Source organism: Mastacembelus armatus, chromosome 2 (genome assembly GCF_900324485.2).
Source record: "Mastacembelus armatus chromosome 2, fMasArm1.2, whole genome shotgun sequence".
Taxonomy (NCBI): domain Eukaryota; kingdom Metazoa; phylum Chordata; class Actinopteri; order Synbranchiformes; family Mastacembelidae; genus Mastacembelus; species Mastacembelus armatus.
The window spans coordinates 5,312,743-5,334,379 of NC_046634.1; the positions used below are offsets into that span (position 1 = coordinate 5,312,743).

The window sequence follows — 21,637 nt, forward strand, 5'->3', positions numbered from 1 at the left end:
AATGAAAGTGATTTTCCACTTTGTTGCCAGTAAAAGTAAATAAAATCAGCTATTTGTACAGTTATTTAAAGCTATGAGCAAACAGCATCACCTATTGACCTCACACACAGACTGTAACTCTTAATTCAGTACAAAATATTTTGTTTTGCTGATGTTTGCATGGTATTCATTTAATCTGAATTTCTGATATATGTTTATGAAATTAAAATCTACATCACGTTTATCAACTGTTTCATATTTCATTGACTGAGACATGGCAGAGAGCCGATTCATTATTTGGCGTTCACTTATCGCCCTCTTGTGGTTTCCAATACAAATACAACGAGATTAAAAATGAGTTCCAAAGTAGGCTAGGTAAAATACAAGTATATAACACAAGCTTAAACAAAAATTAACTTGCTTACAAACTAAGTGTCCCGTAAAATTAACATACATTTTTCAAGTAGTTTGATAACTTTTACTCCTTCTCTGCGTTTTAAATGCCTTAAATACGGGAAGATATTGATTAAAGTCGTATTTACTCCTAATCCTCCTCGTTAGAAAAAGCGTGTTACTGAATACTTGATATTTTAAAAACGTATTTATCCTGCATGAAGATTTCGAGGATGTTGTTAATGGGAAGAAAAGAAACAAGTACAACGGGACGCAGTCAATTTTGGGGCCAGTTCCAATTCGTGGTGTAGCGACCTCTGAAGGATGCTGTGCAGAGCAGGCGAAAAACTTTCTCGAAGTTACAGTAGACATTGAGTAGAAAATGCGTTTTCTCTTGCTATTATGAAAGCCAAGCATAATGTATTTTCATCACTATGAAATATTATACTTTATTTTTAGATCATAACTTTAGGGTGAATCTCCAGAGATATGGAATTCGGCCCAGCGTTGCGTTGCACCAAAACAGGAAGTTTTCAGAGTTTGCAGGCTAACAGTTAGCTAACTAACTAGCTTGCTGGGTACATACAGAAATTATCATGTTTTAGCAGATGTTTTTATCTCGTGGACAGCCTGCCATCATCACAGGTAATATATGATTTGCTCAGGTGTAACTGTGAGTAGACGTGTTTATCGGCATATTTTGTAGTAGATAATATAAAGGGGCTGACTAGCTAGGTGTTGAGCTAATGGTAGCTCGGTTGCGAAGCTCGTTAGTTCTGGTCAGGACGCTGTTTCTATACTATTAGCTTCGGGGTCTGGCACTGAGTGTTTGGGTGCTTGTGGTGCTTCGAGTCAGATTTTCGTGTTTACCCTCAAGCTAGCTAACCGGAGAGAACCATAACATGAAGCTATGGAGGAGCGCAAGCTAAAGAGAAAGAGTCCCAGGACTTCCATCAACGCGGGGGCTCCAACCGGTGGGTCAGGCCGGAAAAACAGCTCTTCCTCCGGGGGACGACACGTCGGCTACAGCCATAACATGGGCACTCACTCCAGCCAAAAGAGCAAGAATAGGAGGTCACCTCAGTGATTTCACTAATCATAACGTTATGCACTTTGCCCAGAAATAAATCGAGGTTGATTTAATTATCGAGAACTGTAATCACTTCTTTATTACCGATTTGTATCGTGTGTCTTTAGGGGAGTTCGAGATAAACCCAGGCACCAGGGTTTGGGTGGTAAAGCTAATCAGAGCCAGGGCCAGGCAGCTCCTATCATCCAGCACTCCTTCCTGACTGACGTTTCAGATGTCCAGGAGATGGAGAAAGGGCTGCTTAGTCTCCTCAATGACTTCCACTCAGGGAAACTACAAGCATTTGGTATTTCAGAAGGTTCAACTAGGCATACATTGTCTGATAAATGTCCTGAGATGAAAACAAGCCTGTACAGCTTGTAGAGAACACTTATTTTATAGGTGACTATATGTACATAATGTTAAGTGTTGTATTAACTATATCAGGTGATTGGGAGAAAGCAGTGTTTCAGACACCATACCTGCTGAAGTCAACTCTCATGTTTTCTTTGTCCCAGGCAATGAGTGCTCCATCGGCCAAATGGAGCATGTGAGAGAGATGCAGGAGAAGCTGGCACGTTTGCACTTTGATCTCTATGGGGAAGTGGACGAAATGCCCGAAGACCAGAGGAAAATGGCCTGTGACACCAACATGGACAAATTACTTCTTAATGTAAGATGAAAGTACATTTGTATGATGAAAATATTCTGACTTGCAGTACAGAAATGTTTGTGATGCAGCACGCTCTGGATTAAGCTTTCCATTGTTGTGGTGTAGCTACTCGGGGTCCCAGCAAGTATATAGATGCTAATTCTGCTATTATATTAAGTCCATCAATGTGATCTATAATTAACATGCAATCATATACAATAAGGTTACTTTATCCTTTTTCTTCACAGCTTGAGGAGCTGAGTTCATCAATGTATCCTTTTGATATTTGACACTGCCTCCATTCCAGTTTCCTGTCTGTCCAGCACTGATTGTGTGAAAATCCTTAGATTTTTGCCTTTGTTTTTTCTTAACCTTGCTCCTCCAGTCAGAAACTTAATCTAGCTGACAGCCAAGAGATTCCGAGGGCTGCCAGCATGTGATTTTCCTCTTCTCGTCAGCCTCGTATAACCCAGCAATTTGTCTACGCCACCTAGAGAAGCTGCACCGGACAAGGTGAAGTTGAAGCAAGCTTGTCGGCACTATTTCTCCTAACTATTCACCAGCGTTTCCTGTCTGCACGGTGATGGTGGTATTATAAGATGCTATGACAGGGATGCACCAATAGCCTTATTTTTCACTGCTTACACTATTTGAGTATTGTCTTACTAATTGGTAAGTCAACAATAACGGCCTTTCTAAGATATGATTAAAATTCCCCATGTTTGTGATAAATCACATAGAGTATAATGTCTTTTCTCTTGTAGCTATATCTTAAGATGATCCACAGTACAGCATACCTAGCATATCAGCTTTGGTGTATTCCTGTCATGGGCTGTCAAGGTGCAGTCAGTTCACTCATTTCCAAACAGTCTGCTTTTACAATACATTGCTAACCAAAGTGATCTTAATATAAAATACCCACCATGATTTGGCCAACACCTGGTTCATTCACAGGTCCTTTATAGGACATCATCAGTGGTTGTTTGGGGTTTGTTAAAAAAGAACTGACTGCAAACTTGTTCCTTGCTGGAGTATTCAGATATGTATTTAAATACATAACTCACACTGTTGCACTTTGTCTTTACTGTTGTCACAGATCAAGTGTCTGTAACTTCATAAACTAAAGACCTAGAGCTAGACTCAGCATAGAGCTTTAAATACAAGCTAAGATCTGATCTGCAAGACAATAACAACTGAAACAAATTTTCAGTTGAATTCATTGATAAGCCAAATATGCATGAATTGGGTGAAACTTCCAGCAGTGACTTCGGTTTGTGATGATTTCTTGCTACATGTAAATTGCCTGATATCACCTCCATCACATCAGTGTTTAATATATTTGCACATGTCCATGCAACATGCAAAACACGGTCATTTTGATCCAGGGGAAGACGGAGTAATCCAAATGTTGACATCACAATCAGCCTTAATTTTTTAGTTTAATCATTTTGCCTTATTTGTTTTAACCTTTTTAAATGATTTTCATAGAAGATGTTATAAATTTGGATTGTATGTTTTAAGATAACATAAGTTTAATACTACTTTGACTGTAAATCCTATTTTATTGTCACTTCTTATTTTAACCAGCATTTTGAAGTGTTTTACTGTTTTAACTGTCTGGTAACTTTTATTTTATTGGCTTTTAATAAACATTTTTGTCTGACAGTGATGGCTGTAATTGTTAAAAGAAAAATACTGCCTGTATGTTGAAGTTAATGTAGAAATGCAGATAAATGACAACTAATAAGTGACCACTGATAAGTGACAACTAATGACATTTAAAACAGGCATCTGTTACCACAGTGAGCAGTCACAAAGTGTAAGCCATGCATGGGCCCCAGTTATGTCAGTGAGTCTTGTGGGTGGCATGTAGCTACACACACCAAACCAGATAGGTGTATTGACCTCTAGTATGAACATTTTTGGCACATACATAGGCCTATACTATAACCACGTCCTGTGTGAGGTATTTGGGATTTTGTGTTTTCACACATAATAGAACTTAACATACTTACATCTTGAATTTGTGACATATTTGATATAAATGATACCAACATATTGCAGATGTCATATTGCGAGCATTTTTGATATGTCATATGATGACATAGGGTTACAGTGAATTTACGCATCTCGCCAAATAAACAGTGAATGTGTCATTACTTTAAAATGCATTAGATGGCGACGTGTAAGGGCTTGCGGCACCGCAGGAGCTCGGGCTTTGCGTCACAAATAAATTTCAAAAATCCTGATTCAGTGTAAATTTGCAATTATTGATGTAAGAAATTCGACGTCGTAGCAGATTTTTCTGCCTTGTGATTATTGGCTGACACGCTCCAGTGAAATGACTGTAAGTAAACGAGAGCTACAACAGGTTGTCAAAGGTATGGACAGCATCAAGGACTGACTGCTGTGTCTTTCCTGCTCAGACGCTTGAACCCATGCTGCAGGTTACTTATGCGCATTGTGGCTGTGAAGGAATGTGCGCATCCTTTTGTTGACGCGTCTCTAAGGTTACGGGGGCAGAGCAGCCGCTGTTGGCCTGGATCTGACAGTAATGAGGTGAAGTTTGGTGAACACATGGAGACGAGCCGAAAATCAGGCGCCCACTCGGTGAAACGGTGGCAGCTCAGCGGGACAGACTTTGAGCCGCGCCCCGAAACCCTGTTCAGCACATGGACCCCTCTGAACAACAAGACCAACAACCTGCAGGTGGGACTGACAAACACCGACAACCCCGTTCTGGGGGTTTAGGGGAAAGGCGAGTCATTCATATTAAATTATTATGAAGAGCCACCATGTGGCTGGAGTCCCCAAGTTATTTTACCTTATTACGCATCAGATAGTGTCAGAATTAAAATCCGATCGAAATGACGCAGCGTTTGGTTAATTGGCTGTTTGGGAACAGGTGTATACTTGCGTAAGACTCCTCCTTGTTTCCACGCAGTGACAAACAATTTGAATGTAAGTGAGTATTCTTTCTTTTTTTCCCCAATTTTAAGCCAATATATGGCAGTTCCTTCAGAAAGACTAACATGTTTATGGCTGCAGTCAACACTTAGGCCTACCAGGTATCACTGCAGCTGAAAGACACACTCAGTATTAACAGTTTTGGTTTTCAGTCAGTATCTGGATTTGTTTTGTCCCCATGGTTATCTTCACTGTTTGGAGCTTTTGGCTGAGCAGCCAGGCCCCATGTAATGAAACTCATCAGTCCTTTGGTTTCACTGATTTATGGTTTTTGTCTGGTGTTTGTGCCTTTTCCACATTTACTCCTAGTTGTTTGAGGAGAGGCTGACCCTTGTGCTCCACTGGTTTGATCTGTGGTCAGACAAGCAGAGGAAGCAATTGCTGCACTCACTGCTCACACGCTGCACCAAGTCACAGCTCAAGTAAAGTCATTTCTTCCAAGTTTTTATGTGTATTTATATCATGACCATTGTGCTCTCATCTTCTGCCATTCTTCAGATCTTTTGTAATGACACTTTCTATGCATTAAAGTTTTTAGGTTATTTAAAGTGCTTTTTTTTTTGTTTTTTTATCAAATGAAAACCTTTAACAATATGAACAGGTACTGTAGAGATTTGATGATCGAGGCACTTCCTGTGACCCAGGTGGACTTCACTGTGGTCCTGCCTCGGTTTCTGTCCTTGTATGTGATGTCATTTCTGACTCCTCGTGATCTGTGTCGCGCCGCCCAAGTCAGTTGGCACTGGAGGATCCTGGCTGAGCAGGTGAGAGGTCAATTAAAGGAGAGATTTGAATCTCAGTTGTGAGTCTAAAAAAATGAGTACACTCTCTTGTGCTCCCTTTCTCAGGACTGTCTGTGGGCAGGCCGGTGTGTCAGAAGAGGCTGGTTCCTTCCCTACACTCCTGGAGAGAAAGAGTTTGGTGCATGGAAGAATCACTATATCTCCTGTATTAAGACGCTGGACTGGCTTACTCCCAGGGAGGCAGCCGAGCAGTACGGGACCCTTAACCAACAAAACATGGGGATTATAGAGGAAGACGAAGAGAGGAGGAAGGAGAGGAGGATCAGGCAGATCATCAAAGACAAACTTCAGGAGGAGAAAAGTGAGTGTGAAACAAACAAACAAAGCCACAAGGTCATGAAATGGAAGGACGTTTTTTTGAGGTGTCATCAGGGCTTTGAGTTTTCCCCTCAGACTAGACTCATCTTGTTTTTATAGTCAGGTGAAGATGAATTACTCTAGCTTGAGAAATATTCTGTTGGCCTGATTACTGACTTTGTGACTTCAGTAGAAATGTGTAATTTCCATCATGTCTGTGATATTTGTAGAACTATCCATGAGAAACAGGAGAGCCTGGGGAAGCTACACAAAACCAGTTAGTGGTGAAAGTACTCCCAAAGTGAGGTCCAGCTCTTTGATAGCATTGAGCTCTTGGCCCTCCCTCTCTGGGACTCCAAGACCTATTGGATCTTCCAGCCTCTGCCTTAGCCTGAACAAGGGACAGTCTGTCAGTGCAGCTCAAAGCATGGAGAGAGTCCAGGCCTCCAGTTCATTCAGGTGATTGACTGCAGCCTTGTTTTGATAACAGATACCTGAGTGTTTAGATACAATGAGCTAATGAGATAATTAATGAGATAATACACTTCTGAGAAATAACAAATATAATGTCACTCAACACAAGAACTGTGCACTCACTCCTGTCTTTCCTAACATACATGCTGTGTTTTCAGTGAAAGACCGAACAAAGCCAGTGGAGCTTTGTCCTCATTCACCTATAGACCCGCACCACAACACGGAGTCTGGCCCATCCATCACACCACTCCTGCCCTCGTGTTACTGATTTCCAGTAGAATCCCTGCTTATGAGGTTAGAGGATAATTTAATAGTCTCATCAGTTTTCAGCCCATTCCTCAGTCCTTTTTGTCTGAGGTGGAAGAAAATAAAGAGTAAAAAAAACCTTTTGGACATGGAATTGAAAATGAACTGAACTGTGTTGGAGAGATTTAAAAAATAAATCCCTTTCTGCTCTTTCTCCCCATTCTCATTCTCCCCATTCTCATTCTCCCCATTCTCATTCTCCCCATTCTCATTCTCCCCATTCTCATTCTCCCCATTCTCATTCTCCCCATTCTCATTCTCCCCATTCTCATTCTCCCCATTCTCATTCTCCCCATTCTCATTCTCCCCATTCTCATTCTCCCCATTCTGAATCCAGTTGGTGCTAAGTGGAGTGAAGACAGGAGTGACTGTGATTCTATATGACCACAGGGGGACTCTCTCAGCACTGGTAACTCAAGTGGAGAGGACATTTTCTGGGCAGAGAGCACAGAGGCTGGGCCTGCTAGCTCCAGGAGGGACTGAGGAAATCAATCTGCTTCACAGTAAGAATGAATAATCTTATGTATCTAAATGTGTCATGAAGGGTAGTTCCTGAGCAATTTATTGTGATAGAGCTGTTTTTAAAGTCCATGCAATTTAGATTGCAAAAAATCTTAGATGCATAACAATTAACTTAAATGATGGTAACATGGTTACCTGTGGATTAGGAAAATGCATGGATATCTATTTCAAACTCAAATGAAGATAGTAGAACATTAAGTTTGTTTTACCTTTGACCATACAGGTAGTAGTCTGTCAGAGAGGACTTTACTCACACCTGACCACAGAGTATTCTGGGAAAAACTATGTGGCTGGCTGGCACCAGCTGAGGAAGGAGGAGGGATTGACATTTTCTGCCCATTGGCTGCATCTGGTAGGTAGACACACACACACACACACAGTTCTCTGTGATCTGTATTTCTTTCAGTGTTTCCGATTGTCTCCACTTGCTGCTTTTGTCTCTCACAGTCCCTCTCTCTTCTTGTCTCCCCCACAGCATCAGGACTGGCTCTCATCCAGACTCTCTCTACTCTTACTGGGCTAGAGGTTCAGGCACCGATGGGCTTCGCGACAGGAAGTTTCCAGAACAGTGAGTCACACATCTACAAGAGTTTCACTCAACTCTGAAGCTTCAACAGAAAAAATATCTGTTAAGAGCCTCAGGCTTAGGAATATGTTCTTTGTGACCTCAAAACTACCACTGACGCCTCTAAATGTCTGTCAGCAGACGCCTTGTGTGATGCTTGATTTTGCTGAAACACTTAAAGTTGCGATCCTTAATATTTTCATGAAATCAAACCCCATTGTTAATACTATAAATCATCTGCATTTTTAGCTCTTGGTGATAGATATATTTACATTAATATCTTCTGATAGTTTTTGTTCTCTATTGTTTATAGTGAGATCTGTCACTTGAGCACTAGATTCACAATATCTTCTCGTGCATGCATGTAATCCAGCATATATCAGTATCAGCCTGACTCTGAACTGTCCGTTCTCTCTGTGGCATATCAGACTTATATTAAGTTACTGCATTCACAAACAAAAAGTATTTTACTGTGTATATGAGACTGGTTTATTTTGAGGAATCCACAGGGATCACACTGCATGTACTTGTCATTACGTTTAGTGCTGGGCTGTATTGGTTATTTTTGCCTGCTCTAACGGTTTAATGTTTGCGTTTGATTTTTTAAAAGTTTCAAAACTGTCAAGAAACATATTGCATGTTAATTTTGAGCGATAAACAGTGTATATTGTTTGTGTTGTGTGCGATTGTGTGTATATGGTAGTAGATTACGAGGACAATTGTTTTTGTTAATGGAGGTAGGAAGGTAGAAAAGCTAAACAGATTTTCACCTCAGCATTCAATGCAGCCATACATTTTAAAAAAAGTCTGCAGCAAATAGGTCACACATGTTAAACTTAACAGTTTTTTTGTATTTTTCCTTCTGTGTGTCTCATACCTGCTTTCACTATACCACAGAGCAGGTCACAGTTGATAGGAGAAATAACCAGTACGGGTGGCAGCTTGTATCTGAAGTTCATAATTGCACATTTCACATCTGTACTTTGATGGTATTAGATGGTAAAGCAATAAAAAAGTTTTACACTACTATCTCACTATTAGTGTTGGTCAGGGAGGGTGGTAGTATTAAACCAAACTAGCTGTTATTATAATAACCACTACTCTCACTAAATCAAGCAGGATGGAAATCTTAAGGATCATAAAATTATGTAAATATCCATCCATTATCTATACCCGTTTATTCCTTGAAATGCATATATTCTTTAATTTTAGCTTTGTTATGTAGTTGATTGCAGTACACACAGTCAAATGGAAAATTAGTGAATGCATCAAAGCCACAGTAAGCATGTTTCTTTTTTGTTTTTCTTTAATGCTTCTTACAGTCCTGAGTGAGTGGTCTGATGGCAGTGTGTGTACTGGGCTATCGGACCAGCGACCAGCAGCCCCGGCACTCCAATATGTGTGTGAGAGTGTTCTACAAGCGTGGTGCAGACAGGCCCAGTGGATAGAGGAGGCTCTGGGGGACCTGAGAGACCACCTGGGGCCACAGCTACAGCGACTCAGCCTGCAGGCCAGGGGCAGAGCACTCGGTGGGTTTCACATTCATGTACATTGAATGCAGATGCACAGCTGGTTCAGTATGAAATGTGTGTGCATACTCTTTGTTCTGTAAACTGAAGAATCTGTTATTATATTCATCAGGTCATTTTCTGTGGGAGAAAATCTGCCTTGAGGAGCTTTCTGTGTCCAAAGATTTAAGTGAGGCTTTGATTGAAGGGCTCACTGTTCTCACAAGGCAGGAAGAGGTGAGAATCACTAACCAAAAACCATATCAAAAATCATTAACTACAGATAATGAACCATCAGTCCAAATTTCTCTCTTTGCTCCTTCAGACCAGGCCTTTAGAGTTCCTCACTGACTTTCTGACTAAATGGAACCAAGAGAAGGAGGGAGAAGAAAGTTCTTCAGAGAAGAGCAGAAACAAAGGAGCAGGTGATAGCTCACAGAGGTGCTCCAGTCTGACACCTGAGCTACCACAGGTGTGTGTTCTTCGAATTTATCCGTTTAGAGCAAGGCAGAAGGAGCATACCTCATCTGTGCAACGCTTTCTCTCTCTCTGCCTCCAGGCCACATTAGACTGGCGAGGTGCTGTTGCCAGAGAGCTGCACTACAGCGAATGTCTTTATCTGAAGAGTCTTGTTGCTTTGCTGAAGGTACAGTGCCCATGGGTGCCCATGCTCAAACATGTTAATTGTCAGACTAACAATAAAACATGAATTAGTTTTCAGTCATTCAGGAAAGTTACAGTAATTTTAAATACTTTATTATGACACATGTTTATTTAGTGAGACACCTGTTTCTGGTGGTCTCATTTGAAACTAATCAAATATTAAGGTACTGCTGTCTAATCGAAGTCCAGAAAACCATGAAAACTGATTAGGACACAGAGTCCTTTTCAGCTTGGCTGTGGGTTTTATTTAATACCTTTTTAATGGTGATTTGAGCAGTACTATAGCTGCATAGCCTACTTTTTATTTCCAGTGTTTTATAGGACAGGTTTTGGGAGGAAAATATATATGTTTTCAGAGCAGCCACCAACCCAGCAAGTGTTCTATTTGTCCATTTAGGTGCAATCAGGGTTCATGTTGATGACAACTGTCAAAATTACAAAACCAGGGTGCTTAATATATGCATGTCCCTCCACTGTGCTGAAGGTGTACCAGGAGCCTCTAACAGCAGCCCTGAATTCCAACAGAGCAATTCTTAGCTACACTGACATCCAGATTATCCTGAGTCCTGCCTCACAAATACTGGAGTTAAACAGGTACACACACACACACACACATATGTAGAGATATTTGAATATTGTTGGCTCATTTGTGGAGTCATGCCATGTAGTGTGTATGTCTGTTTCAGGGCGTTTCATGGAGATTTACAGTCAAGGCTGCAGCAGTGGGGTGCAGAGCAGTGTGTTGGAGATGTGTTTGTAAAACTGTGCTCAAGTCTCAGAGTCTACACCAACTACCTTAATAATTATGCCACTGCTCTCCATACCATCGACAAGGTAAAGTTAAAGGTGTTTTTGTGACGTCTTCATAATATAACCAGTTAAAGTTTTGTTGGCTATTGTAAGAAAGAATTTGGTGCTGTGTGACCTCCCATTTTCCAAAGTGTTTATTATGAATTTTTCAGATGTTTTTGTAAGTTAAGGTCAAACTTAGTTTTTGTAGTTAAAAAATAAGCACGACAGTTAACATGGAGTACATACATACAGTACATAATCAAAAGGTCATATATATTGTGTGTCTCAGTGCAGGGAGACAAAACCTGCATTCAGGGCTTTTCTAAAGAGAGCAGACAGAACCCTTGCAACACACATGCTGAGGTAACCTGCATAACAGCACACTCACTTATCTTTTTTTTTTTTTCAAAAATTACTGTCCATATTAAACCTGAATATGTAAATACCTAAACAGTCAATTGTGATGTTTAGTGAAATATCTGCATCAATATATTTGTTCAGTCTGCAAGAACTGCTGCTGTGTCCAGTGTGGCGAATACAGGAATACGTGATTCTGCTTCAGGCTCTGTCTTCACACACACACCCAGGTCACCCTGATCACACACACCTCTCCTCTGCCATCAACACACTGCTACAATTCAGGGAGTTCATACAAAAGGTGCAATACCTACACAGTCAGTTAGTACCATGCTTGATTTCATACAGATCCTGTAAATGTTGTTGCTGCATTAATAATAAATTTGAAATGTATAGCATTTGTGTGTTTGGGCTAATGTATACACAAATATTTTTTTTCTTTCAGTTAAAGCGCAGCACAGAGAGAGACAGACTGATAGCGGAAACACAGCAGATGATCCACGGCTGTCCAGTAAAAATACAGCTCTCACTTCTTTTCTTTTCTTTTCTCACACTCTCAGCAGCAGATTAATCTCACGTATCAATATGCTTTGTTTTGTATATGTGTGTAGGACCTCAGGGAAGGAAACAGGCAGCTGATAATAACTCAGGATGCGGCTTTGCTCAGGAGTCCTGATGAACAGATTCCAGACTATCTCAGGTAAAAGCTATTCCAGAGTGGTGATTTTTTTATTGGTTGATTTCACTTAGATGTGTAAAATAGTTGTATGAATTCTGTGTGTTGTGTGTACATGAATGATTAGGACTTATGAGCAAGTGTTCGATGTGGGTCTCTTCCTGTTTAACGATGCTTTGGTGTTGACCCGGCGAAATGTGCTTCACATGCCTTTTATGCTGGCTCATCGGAGTACACACACTTTCCTGGCCTCTCTGGCTCTCACCAGCCTCGCTGTCCGGGAGATCACACACACACGTTGTGAGTTCTTGCAGTAAAGAATACATTATATATACTCGATTTTGCCATATTTGGTGCTTTGTAGTAATCTAGTGGAACATGGTCAGGGTTTTTGTTAAATTCTAAAAGTTGCAGTGAAATTGTGTGTGCCTCTGTAGATGTGTGCCATGCTTTTGTCCTGGAGGGTCCTTGTCGTTCGTGGGTTTGTGCCACCGAAAGAGGTGAGGAGAGAGACCACTTCCTGTCTGTGCTGCGCTCAGCTATTAACTCTGCTCTGACAACACATTAGCGATGACCTGCTGGCAAGACAACATGAGGTTTGGATACTACTTTTTATTGGGATAGTGAAACATAGGAAACTTTAGGCAGTTATTTTCCTCTCCACAGTGTGTAAAGACGTAGCAGCCAAGCCTGTGTATAAATTGTATTCTGGCTGACTAACGTGTATATATATATATATATATATATATAAATAAAACAATTTCTTTGAGCAGTAATATTCCAAGTAGAACAATACATTTTATAAATAAACACAGGGAATACCTCAGTTTTGCTCAGTATAATCCAGTCAGTGTTTTTTTGCTCTTGCACTCTCAACCTGTTATGACTCATGTGAATAACTCCTTGAAAATTTTCCGGTGAAAATCAGAAAGCATTTTGTATTGTATTGTTCAAGTCCTGTTTTGCCCTGCCCTTGCTTTTGTGAAGTACCTGTGTGTTAAGCTCACTCTGTGAAACTGCTGTAAATAGATCATTCTTGGTTTTACTTGCATTATAATCACCTCCTGTGAAAACCATCTGCACCTCTTTAATCATCTGCAGCAGATGCTTCACAACAATTCAAGTAAATAATACTGCATAGATACAGGAGCCCTTTCATAACTGCAGTCATACATTATTATTATATGCAGCATCATATGATCTTTTCTAGTTTGCTACTTTCTTTGCTGCTGACAGTTTTTTTTATAATCCGATCAGACATTTCTCTTCATCAAGGTATAAAAAGTCTTTATTGATAACCAAAAATAACACAACCTTCACATTGAAGAGATTAACGCCATCAATGATCTGCATTACAACACATCAGTTATATGCTTATGTACATTATTGCCACTTATTCTAAAAATATCTCTCCCTAGACATCCCATCTGTAGAAATATATAGCTATTTCATTATCTGTTCCATCCCAACAGACAGTTGTCAAAGATGAATACAAATGCAATACAAACGAACATTTTCATTGGTTCTTTGCCCAAATACAATTGGTGTTCTACTTTAGCTTCACTAGTTTTGATCACAGTGTCAATTTCACATAAATCTGTGACTGTGAATAATTTACTTTTGAAACTACTTGCTAATCTAATGTGTGTTTAACTGAAATTGACATAGATGCATTATGAAGACTTCAGAGCACCACAGGTGAGGATAGGTAATAGTAGAGCAGTTTGAGTTTTGTTCTTGTTTTATTTTTCGCTGTAGTTTGTTTTATGCAACACACTGAGCTAAAGACTTTTTTTTTTGTTTTGATGTTTTACTCATTGTCAGAAGTAACTATGTGGATGATTTTAGTGTACACTAGGTGAAGGCAGCGTGTCAGTGATGTCACAGTCTGCGGTTTGCTAGGTTTGGGTTGTTGTTGTGAGCTGCAGGTGTATGTGTGGGCTGCTCCCTCCTGGTGGTTGGTTGGGTTTGTGGTGGCAGACTCCTGTTCTGCAGGTTTGCTGCTGTGCTGTTTGTCCCTTTTTGGGAGCTGTAGCCCTTTGGTTTGGGTATTTTTGTAGGTCCTGGTCGTCGGAATGCTTCTAGAGGTATCTGTGGAAAAACACAAACAATAAAATGAAGACATAGATAAAAAATATACACTGTGGAGGAGATAGGTATTGCACAAAAGGTGCATATTTTTGACCAGATCAAGGTGATGTCTTTGACTTCATCCAAAGTCGGTGGATCAGTGTTTCCAGAAAAGATGCAATACTAGTAATGACCACTAGATGATACCAAATCATATTTTATGGACAGTGACCAGTGCAAAATATATACTGCATGACTGTCTAACTTTGGATTTGTCTTTAATGGAAGTTGTGTTTTGTTTTTTGTTTGTTTTTGATCCTCCAAAGAATTCTCATACTAACTAGATGTGAGATAATTGCATTGGTTAATATTCAGGTGTTACCAGTGTTTCCAGTGAAAAGGAGGCTTCTGTCATTGCATCCACTCTGGGAATGTACAGCATCCCTTTAGCATATTTTTCATGCTGTTATGTGTATTATCAGCTAAAATATTTGTTTCCTGCTGTGTGTTTTGTCCTATAAGGTTAAATGTGTGAAACTGTGCCAGTTGATTCAATGTTGTTCAAAATTGGCAACTATTTTGATAAATACATTAAAAAGTAAATACATTAAAATACAATTTTCACTTTTTTCTGACAGGTTATAGACAAAATGAACTAACAAAGTTTGTCTCATCTCATCAGAAAATAGTCTTAAGATTAATCATATCAATCAATCATAATAAATGATTACTTGCAACACTAGAAAAGTGTGTTATGCCTCATGTAGTCTTAATTAAGCTTAATGTTAAAAACAATATGAGTTTGTTGCATAGAAACCAATGTTTGGCTGTTTTTGCAGCACAATCTGCACAGCAGAAAAGCAAATTTCATGGGAAACATCACATTTATCAGATTCCAAAATAACTTACTGTTCCACTTACTCTGAAATGGCTTTTTAATCAGTGTGTTTAGATGAGCATCAATGTGCCAGGATACTGAGGTGCATCCCTTTTGGATAAGTGTTTGTACAGTAAAAACCATATCCTGTTTACAGAAACTCTAATAAGATGTTTCCATAATTATGAGTAACCTCGGCAACAGGACACTGAGCCGTGTACACAGTTTTGCCCTATTCTTATAAATTCCTGAGCAGTTTCTAGTGACTTTGAGCAATTATCCAATGTACAGTGCATGTAACCACACTTATTTGCTGTCATGTCATGTATTGGTTTTCAGAAAGTGTTCTTGTGTTCATATTGTATTGTATTTGTGTCTCTGTATTCCTAAATTAGCTCCATGCAGTAAATATGCAGTAAACTGTATCCTTAAATATTCGGTCAGGATACACATTTTAGAACAAGTAGGACTTGTGCTTCAGCAGAACTAATGAGCCAGAAACTCTGTACAGGCTCCACATCATGGGAGTGTTGTTGATTTTATATGGAAAGAGACCTTAATGTGTGGCTTTGTTTTCTCGTATATCAGTGGTGCAGCAGGAGTTCAACTAAGTACTTCCTCTGCCCTGCAATCTGCAAGACCGGTATGACTGTTTCTGTGGAAACCAAACACAAGGTCTGTTTTGGTGCTTGTGCTGCACTGGGAGAGAGACTACTTTCACAGTGTCTGTGTTCTCACACTCACACATGGTACACAGCCTTTTGTTAAAGAAAACCCCCATAGCACTGTTTATTGTCCTTCCCTTCTTTTATTGTGCCTGTTGGTCAAGGTGGGCAAATTCTTCTGTGATTATTATCATTGTGGTGTAAAGGGAGGAAATCCGCTCTTGCCTGCAGTATGATACATACTTTGTCTTTCTGGCATGCAGTGTTGTAATTAGACTTTCTTGGCTGCACTTGAGTCACAGTAGTAGCTGATTACCTAAAATTACATTGGTGTATTTAGTGATTTTTGGAAATACTGTTGTTAATCAGTAGTATCCCTGTGTGCTTAGTGTGATTACAACTTCATTGTCAGCCAACAGCAGCAACTGTAGGCTGTTTAACAAAATACTCTGGCTTGCAGCATGTCATTTGATATTCATTTCATTGGTCTGGCAGTGATACCGTCCACAGATTTGTCTTCCTTGAGCACAGTTTATGAATCAACTAATCCTAAAGTGAGTCAAGGGGTAATTGAGGTCACAGACAGCAATCCCAGATGCTGGCTGCTTGCTCAAGTAATGGTCTAATGAATAGCATCTTGTTTAGCCCCAGCATCATTTCATCACACCCAGACTCCCTTGGAACCAGTTTCTCCAGCTGTGCTCCTTCCCACTCATTCAATTTTATGCTTGATTTAATCATCTCCTTGCTATCACCCTGATGTGTGTGCATCTGTGCGTGTGTGTGTGCATCTGTGCGTGCATCTGTGCGTGTGTGTGTGCTTTCCTGAAACGGTTGTCTTGCCCCATCTAAACGACACTGACGTATTATTGATGTTTAACAGTATAAAGTTTAGCTTCTCTCAGCTTCGTCCACCCTTAAACATAACTGATTGATTTTTTTTTTTTGAAAATATAAGAAAGTTATTAGTTGTAAGGATTTAAGAAAATGATGATAGTTTGAGGTTAAGCCAGGTTGGTAAGTCTTTTTCCAGTAGTACGAGTAATATTTTTGATCATGTACCTGAAATCTAGTTACTTGTCCACGAGCAGGATGAAATAAGACATTAGGCAAATTCATGGAAACACATTTGGAGCCAACATTTTGGCTTAATTATATTATATATTTGTGGTAGTGTTTCCTCTTTGCTCATAAAACCGCAAGTAGAGGAATGCAAACACATTCATTTGTTGTAGTTCATGGGGCAAGCAAAATAAAACAGATGGTTTGGGGTTTTTTTCAGTGTATAGAAAGCTCATTGTTGCTTCCTGCTAATAGGGCACAGAGGTTAAGCTAATAATAAATTCATTAGTGTTTCTGTGGTCTAAACACTGTCAGGTTTTCAGAAGAGGCTTTTCGATGTTTACAGCATGTTGTCCTGAAGTACAATATTCTGTGGCCACACTGGTAGCATTCAGCAATAAAGCGCGGTTATTTTCATTTTCAGGATTGTCCTTGTGATACTATGTTGGTCCTTGTGTGTCTTGCTCAAGGACATCTCAACATGGTGGATGATTATTGTGAACTATAAAGCATGGGTTCTCCAGGCTGTTGTCCCTGAGTAACTAGGATCAGTTTACTTATTGTGCTGATTTGTAATTGCTCTATCATGTTTTTTTTCATTCCACCTATTCTTTAGTCATCAATAGCCCTGATCATGTTTTAGTAATATATAAACCTAGACTACAAAATCAGACTGCTCGCACCGATCTTAAGTTATGTAGCACCACTTTGAGGTTATTGTATCATTTAAGAGAACACCAAGTTTACATCCTGCTAGTTTCCATTTTCAGTCATTGGGTTTTTGTCTTCTGAAAGTAACAGAAAACAATGACACTAGCTCATGATTTTAACTAAAGAAAGCAAACATGAGAATCTTTAAAGGTTTTGTAATTTGGTGTAGCAGAAAGGCTTTTCAGGCAAATGTTCCAATTAGGTAGCATTTAATTAGGTATAACAAAGTTTTGACAATCTTCATGTTAAAATCTGATAACTGATATTTTGACTATACATTCCAACAGAAAAACACTACACTGAAATCTGTTCAAGTGTTAAAAAATGTTTCTGTGCATGCACAAACAAAAAATAAAATCATTCTAATCACACTTTCCTCTGATTATTTTTAATTTTACACATTCAAGACATGCTGAATGAAATTGGCAAGCATGGATGACGAACTAAAACATAACACATCATTTTGCACACTTTAATTCAAAAACAACTTAATCATAATGTAGTATGTGTGATATGAAATAAAAAAACTGGCATGATACATCAGTGTGAATAGGCTGGCTACATGGCAAATGTGCCACTGAGTACAATACAGTAAGTGCACATAAGTTAAAACCTGGTGTTACGTTATATGAAATAAAATTTTCTGGTGCTTTCAAATGCTGTTGTTTTTTCATGCAGGCGAACAGTTGTTTGAACTTAATCACACCAAACCAAGCAAACCAACCAAAATAAAAAGGAAAACATTCAAATCCCAGTTGAAGATCTTAAATCACATAAAACAGACATCTAAATGCATCAGGGTATATTGTTTGGGCGGCTACAAGGATCTAAGGTTGAGTTGGATTTCATGGCAGGAGTCAGGGTGGGATGGAGGGTTTTGAGGGTTGTCAGGTCAGTCGTAGGCGTTACTTACGGTAATCTGTGATGGCCTTTGGATTGGGGTGGATGTGGGCTTAATCATGATGCTACTTGTGATTTTGCTGCTGCCTTTAGCAGTAGGGGTACTGCAGTTTGCAAGCACCTGAGTCCTTTGCTCCGGGAGTCCGGGCGAATGGCATGGACTCAGAGTTTGTGATGGAGTGCTGATGCTCTGAATGAAGGGGCTCCCTAGGTGAATGTGGATCTTGTTGTCTTCTGTAGTGATGACATTTGGCCCCGAGCTGTTAGACCTCTGGACCTGCCAGCTGCTCTGCCTTTCAGGGGTCACACGGAAGATGGCGTGGCCTCCAACAACTTCCACTGGTTCTGCAGAGAGGGAGCGGTCAGGGGTGCCTGTTGTGACTGACACAATTTGTATTGGTGACATAGCTCTTTCTGGTGTTAGAGAGCCACAGGAGTCTGGGGTCATTGCTCTGGAGTATGTAGTCATAGTGAAAGGTGATAGGGCTCTGTCTGGTGAAGACAGCTCATCGGATATAGGGGATCCTTTACATTTTGTTGTTGGAGAAATTGATTTTGCAGTAGGGGATATAGACGCATTCTGTATGATGGTAATTCTCTGTTTTGGTGGACCCCCGCTTGTAGGTATGACGGCAGTGCTGGTAAATGACTGGGTGTTTTCTGTGGTCGGACTGGTGATCTCTAGCGTTGCTGTGTTGTGTCCGTGGTCAGGAGTCACTTTAATATGCAGAGGCTGCCCAGGACTGTGGGTCAACACTACATCCCCGGGCTGAACATAGTTCCCATTCTGCCGTGGTTGCACTTTACCATTCACCTGATGGGGGGTATCTTTGTTTTTAAGGAATGGGACTCGTGCTTTTCTCATGTTGTTATTTAGGTTATTTACATTGTTTATAAGGGAGGGGCTGCATTTGTTGAGCTGAAGCTCATTGCTGTAATTGGCATTATCTTCAGGTTCATTCTCCTCATACAGTTTGCCGTTCACCACAGCACGTTCCAGTGGTGCCATTGTCTTGCAGTCGGGAGACATGAGGTCAAGTGACTCTGTCTGAACTTCCTTAGTGGCAACATGTAGGTCTGAAAAGCGTCTTCCATTCATGCCAGGGCGAAGGCTTTTGCTAAAGCGTCTGTATCTTTCAAGCTCCCGTGTCAGTGTCTCCATTTCTCTGGCTAGTTCTTTGTTTCTGACCTCTTGCTGGGTAAGCTTTCTTTGCAGTGTAGAGTGGTCAGTTTTCATGCGGCAAATGGATTCCTCTGTTTCCATGTATTCATGAATCTTCTCTTTCAGAGCTGCTACCTCTCTGGTCAAATGACTAGACTTTGCCTCTTCTTCCTTCAACCTTTTATACAAAACATGCTCTTGGTTGCACTCTTTCTTTTCAGCCAGTTGGTACTTTGAAAGCTCTTTTCTGGATATTTCCAGCTCCTCCATCAAAGTTTTCGTTTTCGCTTGTTCATTGTTGAATCTTTTCTCCAGTGATTCAAACTCTTCTGATTTTAATGAATCACCTTCTACCACCTTCATATCCTTTAATTTGCGTCTGAGACGTTCAACCTCCTGTGTTAAATCCTTTACTTTGTTGTCTTCTTGTTGGAAGCGGTTAGCAATAGGTGTTTTTATTTGCTCCTCTTTGGCTTTGTTTCTCAGGTGTTCTCTTTCTATTGTCTCTAGTGATTGTAACCTTTTCTTCATCATATTGATCTTTGACTCCAAATCATTGCTCTTTTCCTCTTCAGCCCTCAACTTGGCCTTCAAGTCATCCCTTTCTTTTGTACCGCTGCACATTTTCTCCTCCAGTTCAGCTTTTGATCTCAGTGCTTTCTTGCTCTCCTCAATTAGCTTCTCTGTGACTGATGTTACTTTGTCCTGCTCAGCCTGAAGTTTGCCAGTGCTGTTCTGGATCTTGTTTTCCATTTGTTTTAGTTTCTCTGCCATTGCCTTCCTTTCATCCACCAGCATGACTGTCAGAGTCTTTAACTTGGTTAGATCTTCCTTCATTGTCAGCTCTGTCTTTCCCAGTTGGCTTTCAGCTGCCTCTAGTTCTTTGACCCTGACTTTTAAGACTTCCAGCTCACTGGTCAGAACCTTGGACACCATCCTCTCCTTCTCCAGGTTCATTTTGAGTGAGCTGCATTCCTGTTTACTCTTGCTGAATGCATCCTCTAATTTTTCCAAATCCATAATTCTGTGATTCAGTTTATCAACTTCAGCTTTCAGGCTTTGGCTTTGTTTGGCCTCTTTCTCCAGTTTCTTGTTGAGATCTCTGCAGTGGTCCTCCATTCTGATCAACTCTTCATCCTTTCCCTCCATTTCTAGTACTCTTTTCCGCAACTCTTCCAGCTCAGACATAAGACTAGAGTTTCCACATTCACCACGACTAATTTTGTCCCTCAGCTCCTGCAGTTCCTCCTCAGCTCTGCGCAAAGTTTTGTTGGTCTCCTCCAGCTCATCAAGCTGCCTGCTGAGAGTTGACAGTTTCTGGCGCAGCTGCCTATTTTGGGCATCCTCACTTGTCAATTTGGCAGTCATGGCCTCTTGTTCGTGACGGTGTTGTTCGGCTTGGTCATGCAGCTCAGCCTCCAAGCGAATGACTTTTTGCTCCTCTTCCTGCAGGCGGACATTAGCTGAACTGAGCTCTTCCTGGGCTTGTGAGGCACTGGCACTCAGTTCTTGGACCTTAGTTGTTTGTTGATTCAGCTGTTCAGTAATACGTTGCTGTTCATCCACAACCATCAACGCAAATGACTTGAGTTTTGTCAGCTCCTCCTTGAGATGTGTGACCTTTCTGTTGTTCTCCTCGTCCTTTCGTTCTTGGTAGGCCTTTTCTTGATCAATTAACAGCTTCAACCTGTAAAAAATTAAAACAAAACATACATGATCTTCATGACAAGAGGAAAATGCATTTACTCTAGTTTTCTAGTAAACTTCAAGGCATTAGGTATTGAAATCATTGTTAAACTTATCATCTTTGCATGTAGTTACGCAGTATACACGGTGCTTTAATCTCTCCACCCACACCAGCATTCCTCATTGGGTCCACTTCTCTAACCAGTGACACATCATAACCACTGTTATTTTCCCTGCATTTCTGAAGAGGACTAAAGGTTTTATGTCATGGAAAATTTAACACATCATAAAAAGTAGTGTGAAATACAGTTACAATTTTTGTTCCCTTATTTCCAACTAATTCTCTTATGGTTTGGAAACCTGAGTTAGCTGGAGTTTAACAATCCATGTATTTCAAAAAGTTTCCATGGAGTTCAGCAGTGTAGCATTAGACCTATTCAGTCCTGTGGTAAATTACCAGAGTAGACTAATGTACAACCAA

The 21,637-nt window shown here is 40.3% G+C and overlaps 3 protein-coding genes across 6 annotated transcripts in view; 2 read left to right on the forward strand and 1 right to left on the reverse strand.

Annotated features, from left to right (window-relative positions):
• The first annotated feature begins 710 nt into the window (after positions 1-710).
• ccdc28a (coiled-coil domain containing 28A) lies at positions 711-3,758 on the forward strand. Of its 3 annotated transcripts, none has more exons than XM_026302212.2 (6): positions 711-1,017; positions 1,250-1,446; positions 1,570-1,748; positions 1,960-2,114; positions 2,342-2,364; positions 2,479-3,758. In XM_026302212.2, the coding sequence occupies exons 2-6, from the start codon at positions 1,283-1,285 to the stop codon at positions 2,531-2,533; spliced, it is 576 nt and encodes a 191-aa protein (XP_026157997.1). In that variant the 5' UTR covers positions 711-1,017; positions 1,250-1,282; the 3' UTR covers positions 2,534-3,758. The 3 variants fall into 3 exon arrangements, with proteins under 3 accessions (XP_026157997.1, XP_026157998.1, XP_026157996.1); XM_026302213.2 differs by having other exon boundaries at positions 1,254-1,446; XM_026302211.2 differs by having other exon boundaries at positions 712-1,446.
• An 868-nt stretch (positions 3,759-4,626) lies between these two features.
• Positions 4,627-21,637, forward strand: part of ect2l (epithelial cell transforming 2 like) — a 65,506-nt gene continuing 48,495 nt past the window's right edge. The window contains exons 1-21 of the mRNA XM_026302162.1: positions 4,627-4,802; positions 5,370-5,482; positions 5,662-5,824; positions 5,909-6,164; positions 6,391-6,619; positions 6,793-6,928; positions 7,278-7,443; positions 7,686-7,814; positions 7,938-8,030; positions 9,350-9,556; positions 9,669-9,772; positions 9,861-10,007; positions 10,095-10,181; positions 10,683-10,792; positions 10,885-11,032; positions 11,280-11,353; positions 11,492-11,648; positions 11,793-11,858; positions 11,959-12,047; positions 12,151-12,323; positions 12,461-12,619. Coding sequence (XP_026157947.1) covers positions 4,671-4,802; positions 5,370-5,482; positions 5,662-5,824; positions 5,909-6,164; positions 6,391-6,619; positions 6,793-6,928; positions 7,278-7,443; positions 7,686-7,814; positions 7,938-8,030; positions 9,350-9,556; positions 9,669-9,772; positions 9,861-10,007; positions 10,095-10,181; positions 10,683-10,792; positions 10,885-11,032; positions 11,280-11,353; positions 11,492-11,648; positions 11,793-11,858; positions 11,959-12,047; positions 12,151-12,323; positions 12,461-12,591 — 2,910 coding nt within the window. The 5' untranslated portion in view covers positions 4,627-4,670 and the 3' untranslated portion in view covers positions 12,592-12,619. The remainder of the gene's footprint in view (positions 4,803-5,369; positions 5,483-5,661; positions 5,825-5,908; positions 6,165-6,390; positions 6,620-6,792; positions 6,929-7,277; positions 7,444-7,685; positions 7,815-7,937; positions 8,031-9,349; positions 9,557-9,668; positions 9,773-9,860; positions 10,008-10,094; positions 10,182-10,682; positions 10,793-10,884; positions 11,033-11,279; positions 11,354-11,491; positions 11,649-11,792; positions 11,859-11,958; positions 12,048-12,150; positions 12,324-12,460; positions 12,620-21,637) is intronic.
• The window catches only part of filip1l (filamin A interacting protein 1-like), a 53,285-nt gene continuing 45,079 nt past the window's right edge, over positions 13,432-21,637 (reverse strand). The window contains exons 5-6 of one of the 2 annotated variants that reach the window (XM_026302146.2): positions 18,322-21,157; positions 13,432-14,114 (exon numbers count right to left, since the gene is read on the reverse strand). In XM_026302146.2, the coding sequence (XP_026157931.1) occupies positions 13,905-14,114; positions 18,322-21,157 (3,046 nt within the window). In that variant the 3' untranslated portion in view covers positions 13,432-13,904. The remainder of the gene's footprint in view (positions 14,115-18,321; positions 21,158-21,637) is intronic. The other variant, XM_026302147.1, reaches the window with a different exon arrangement.

What these genes read in the sequence shown, in the direction of transcription:
- ccdc28a (XM_026302212.2), top strand. Translation starts at nt 1,283, where the DNA reads ATGGAGGAGCGCAAGCTAAAGAGAAAGAGTCCCAGGACTTCCATCAAC. An exon ending in TGGACAAATTACTTCTTAAT is followed by an intron (nt 2,115 to 2,341) that starts GTAAGATGAAAG and finishes TTTTCTTCACAG; the next exon opens with CTTGAGGAGCTGAGTTCATC. An exon ending in GAGGAGCTGAGTTCATCAAT is followed by an intron (nt 2,365 to 2,478) that starts GTATCCTTTTGA and finishes TTGCTCCTCCAG; the next exon opens with TCAGAAACTTAATCTAGCTG.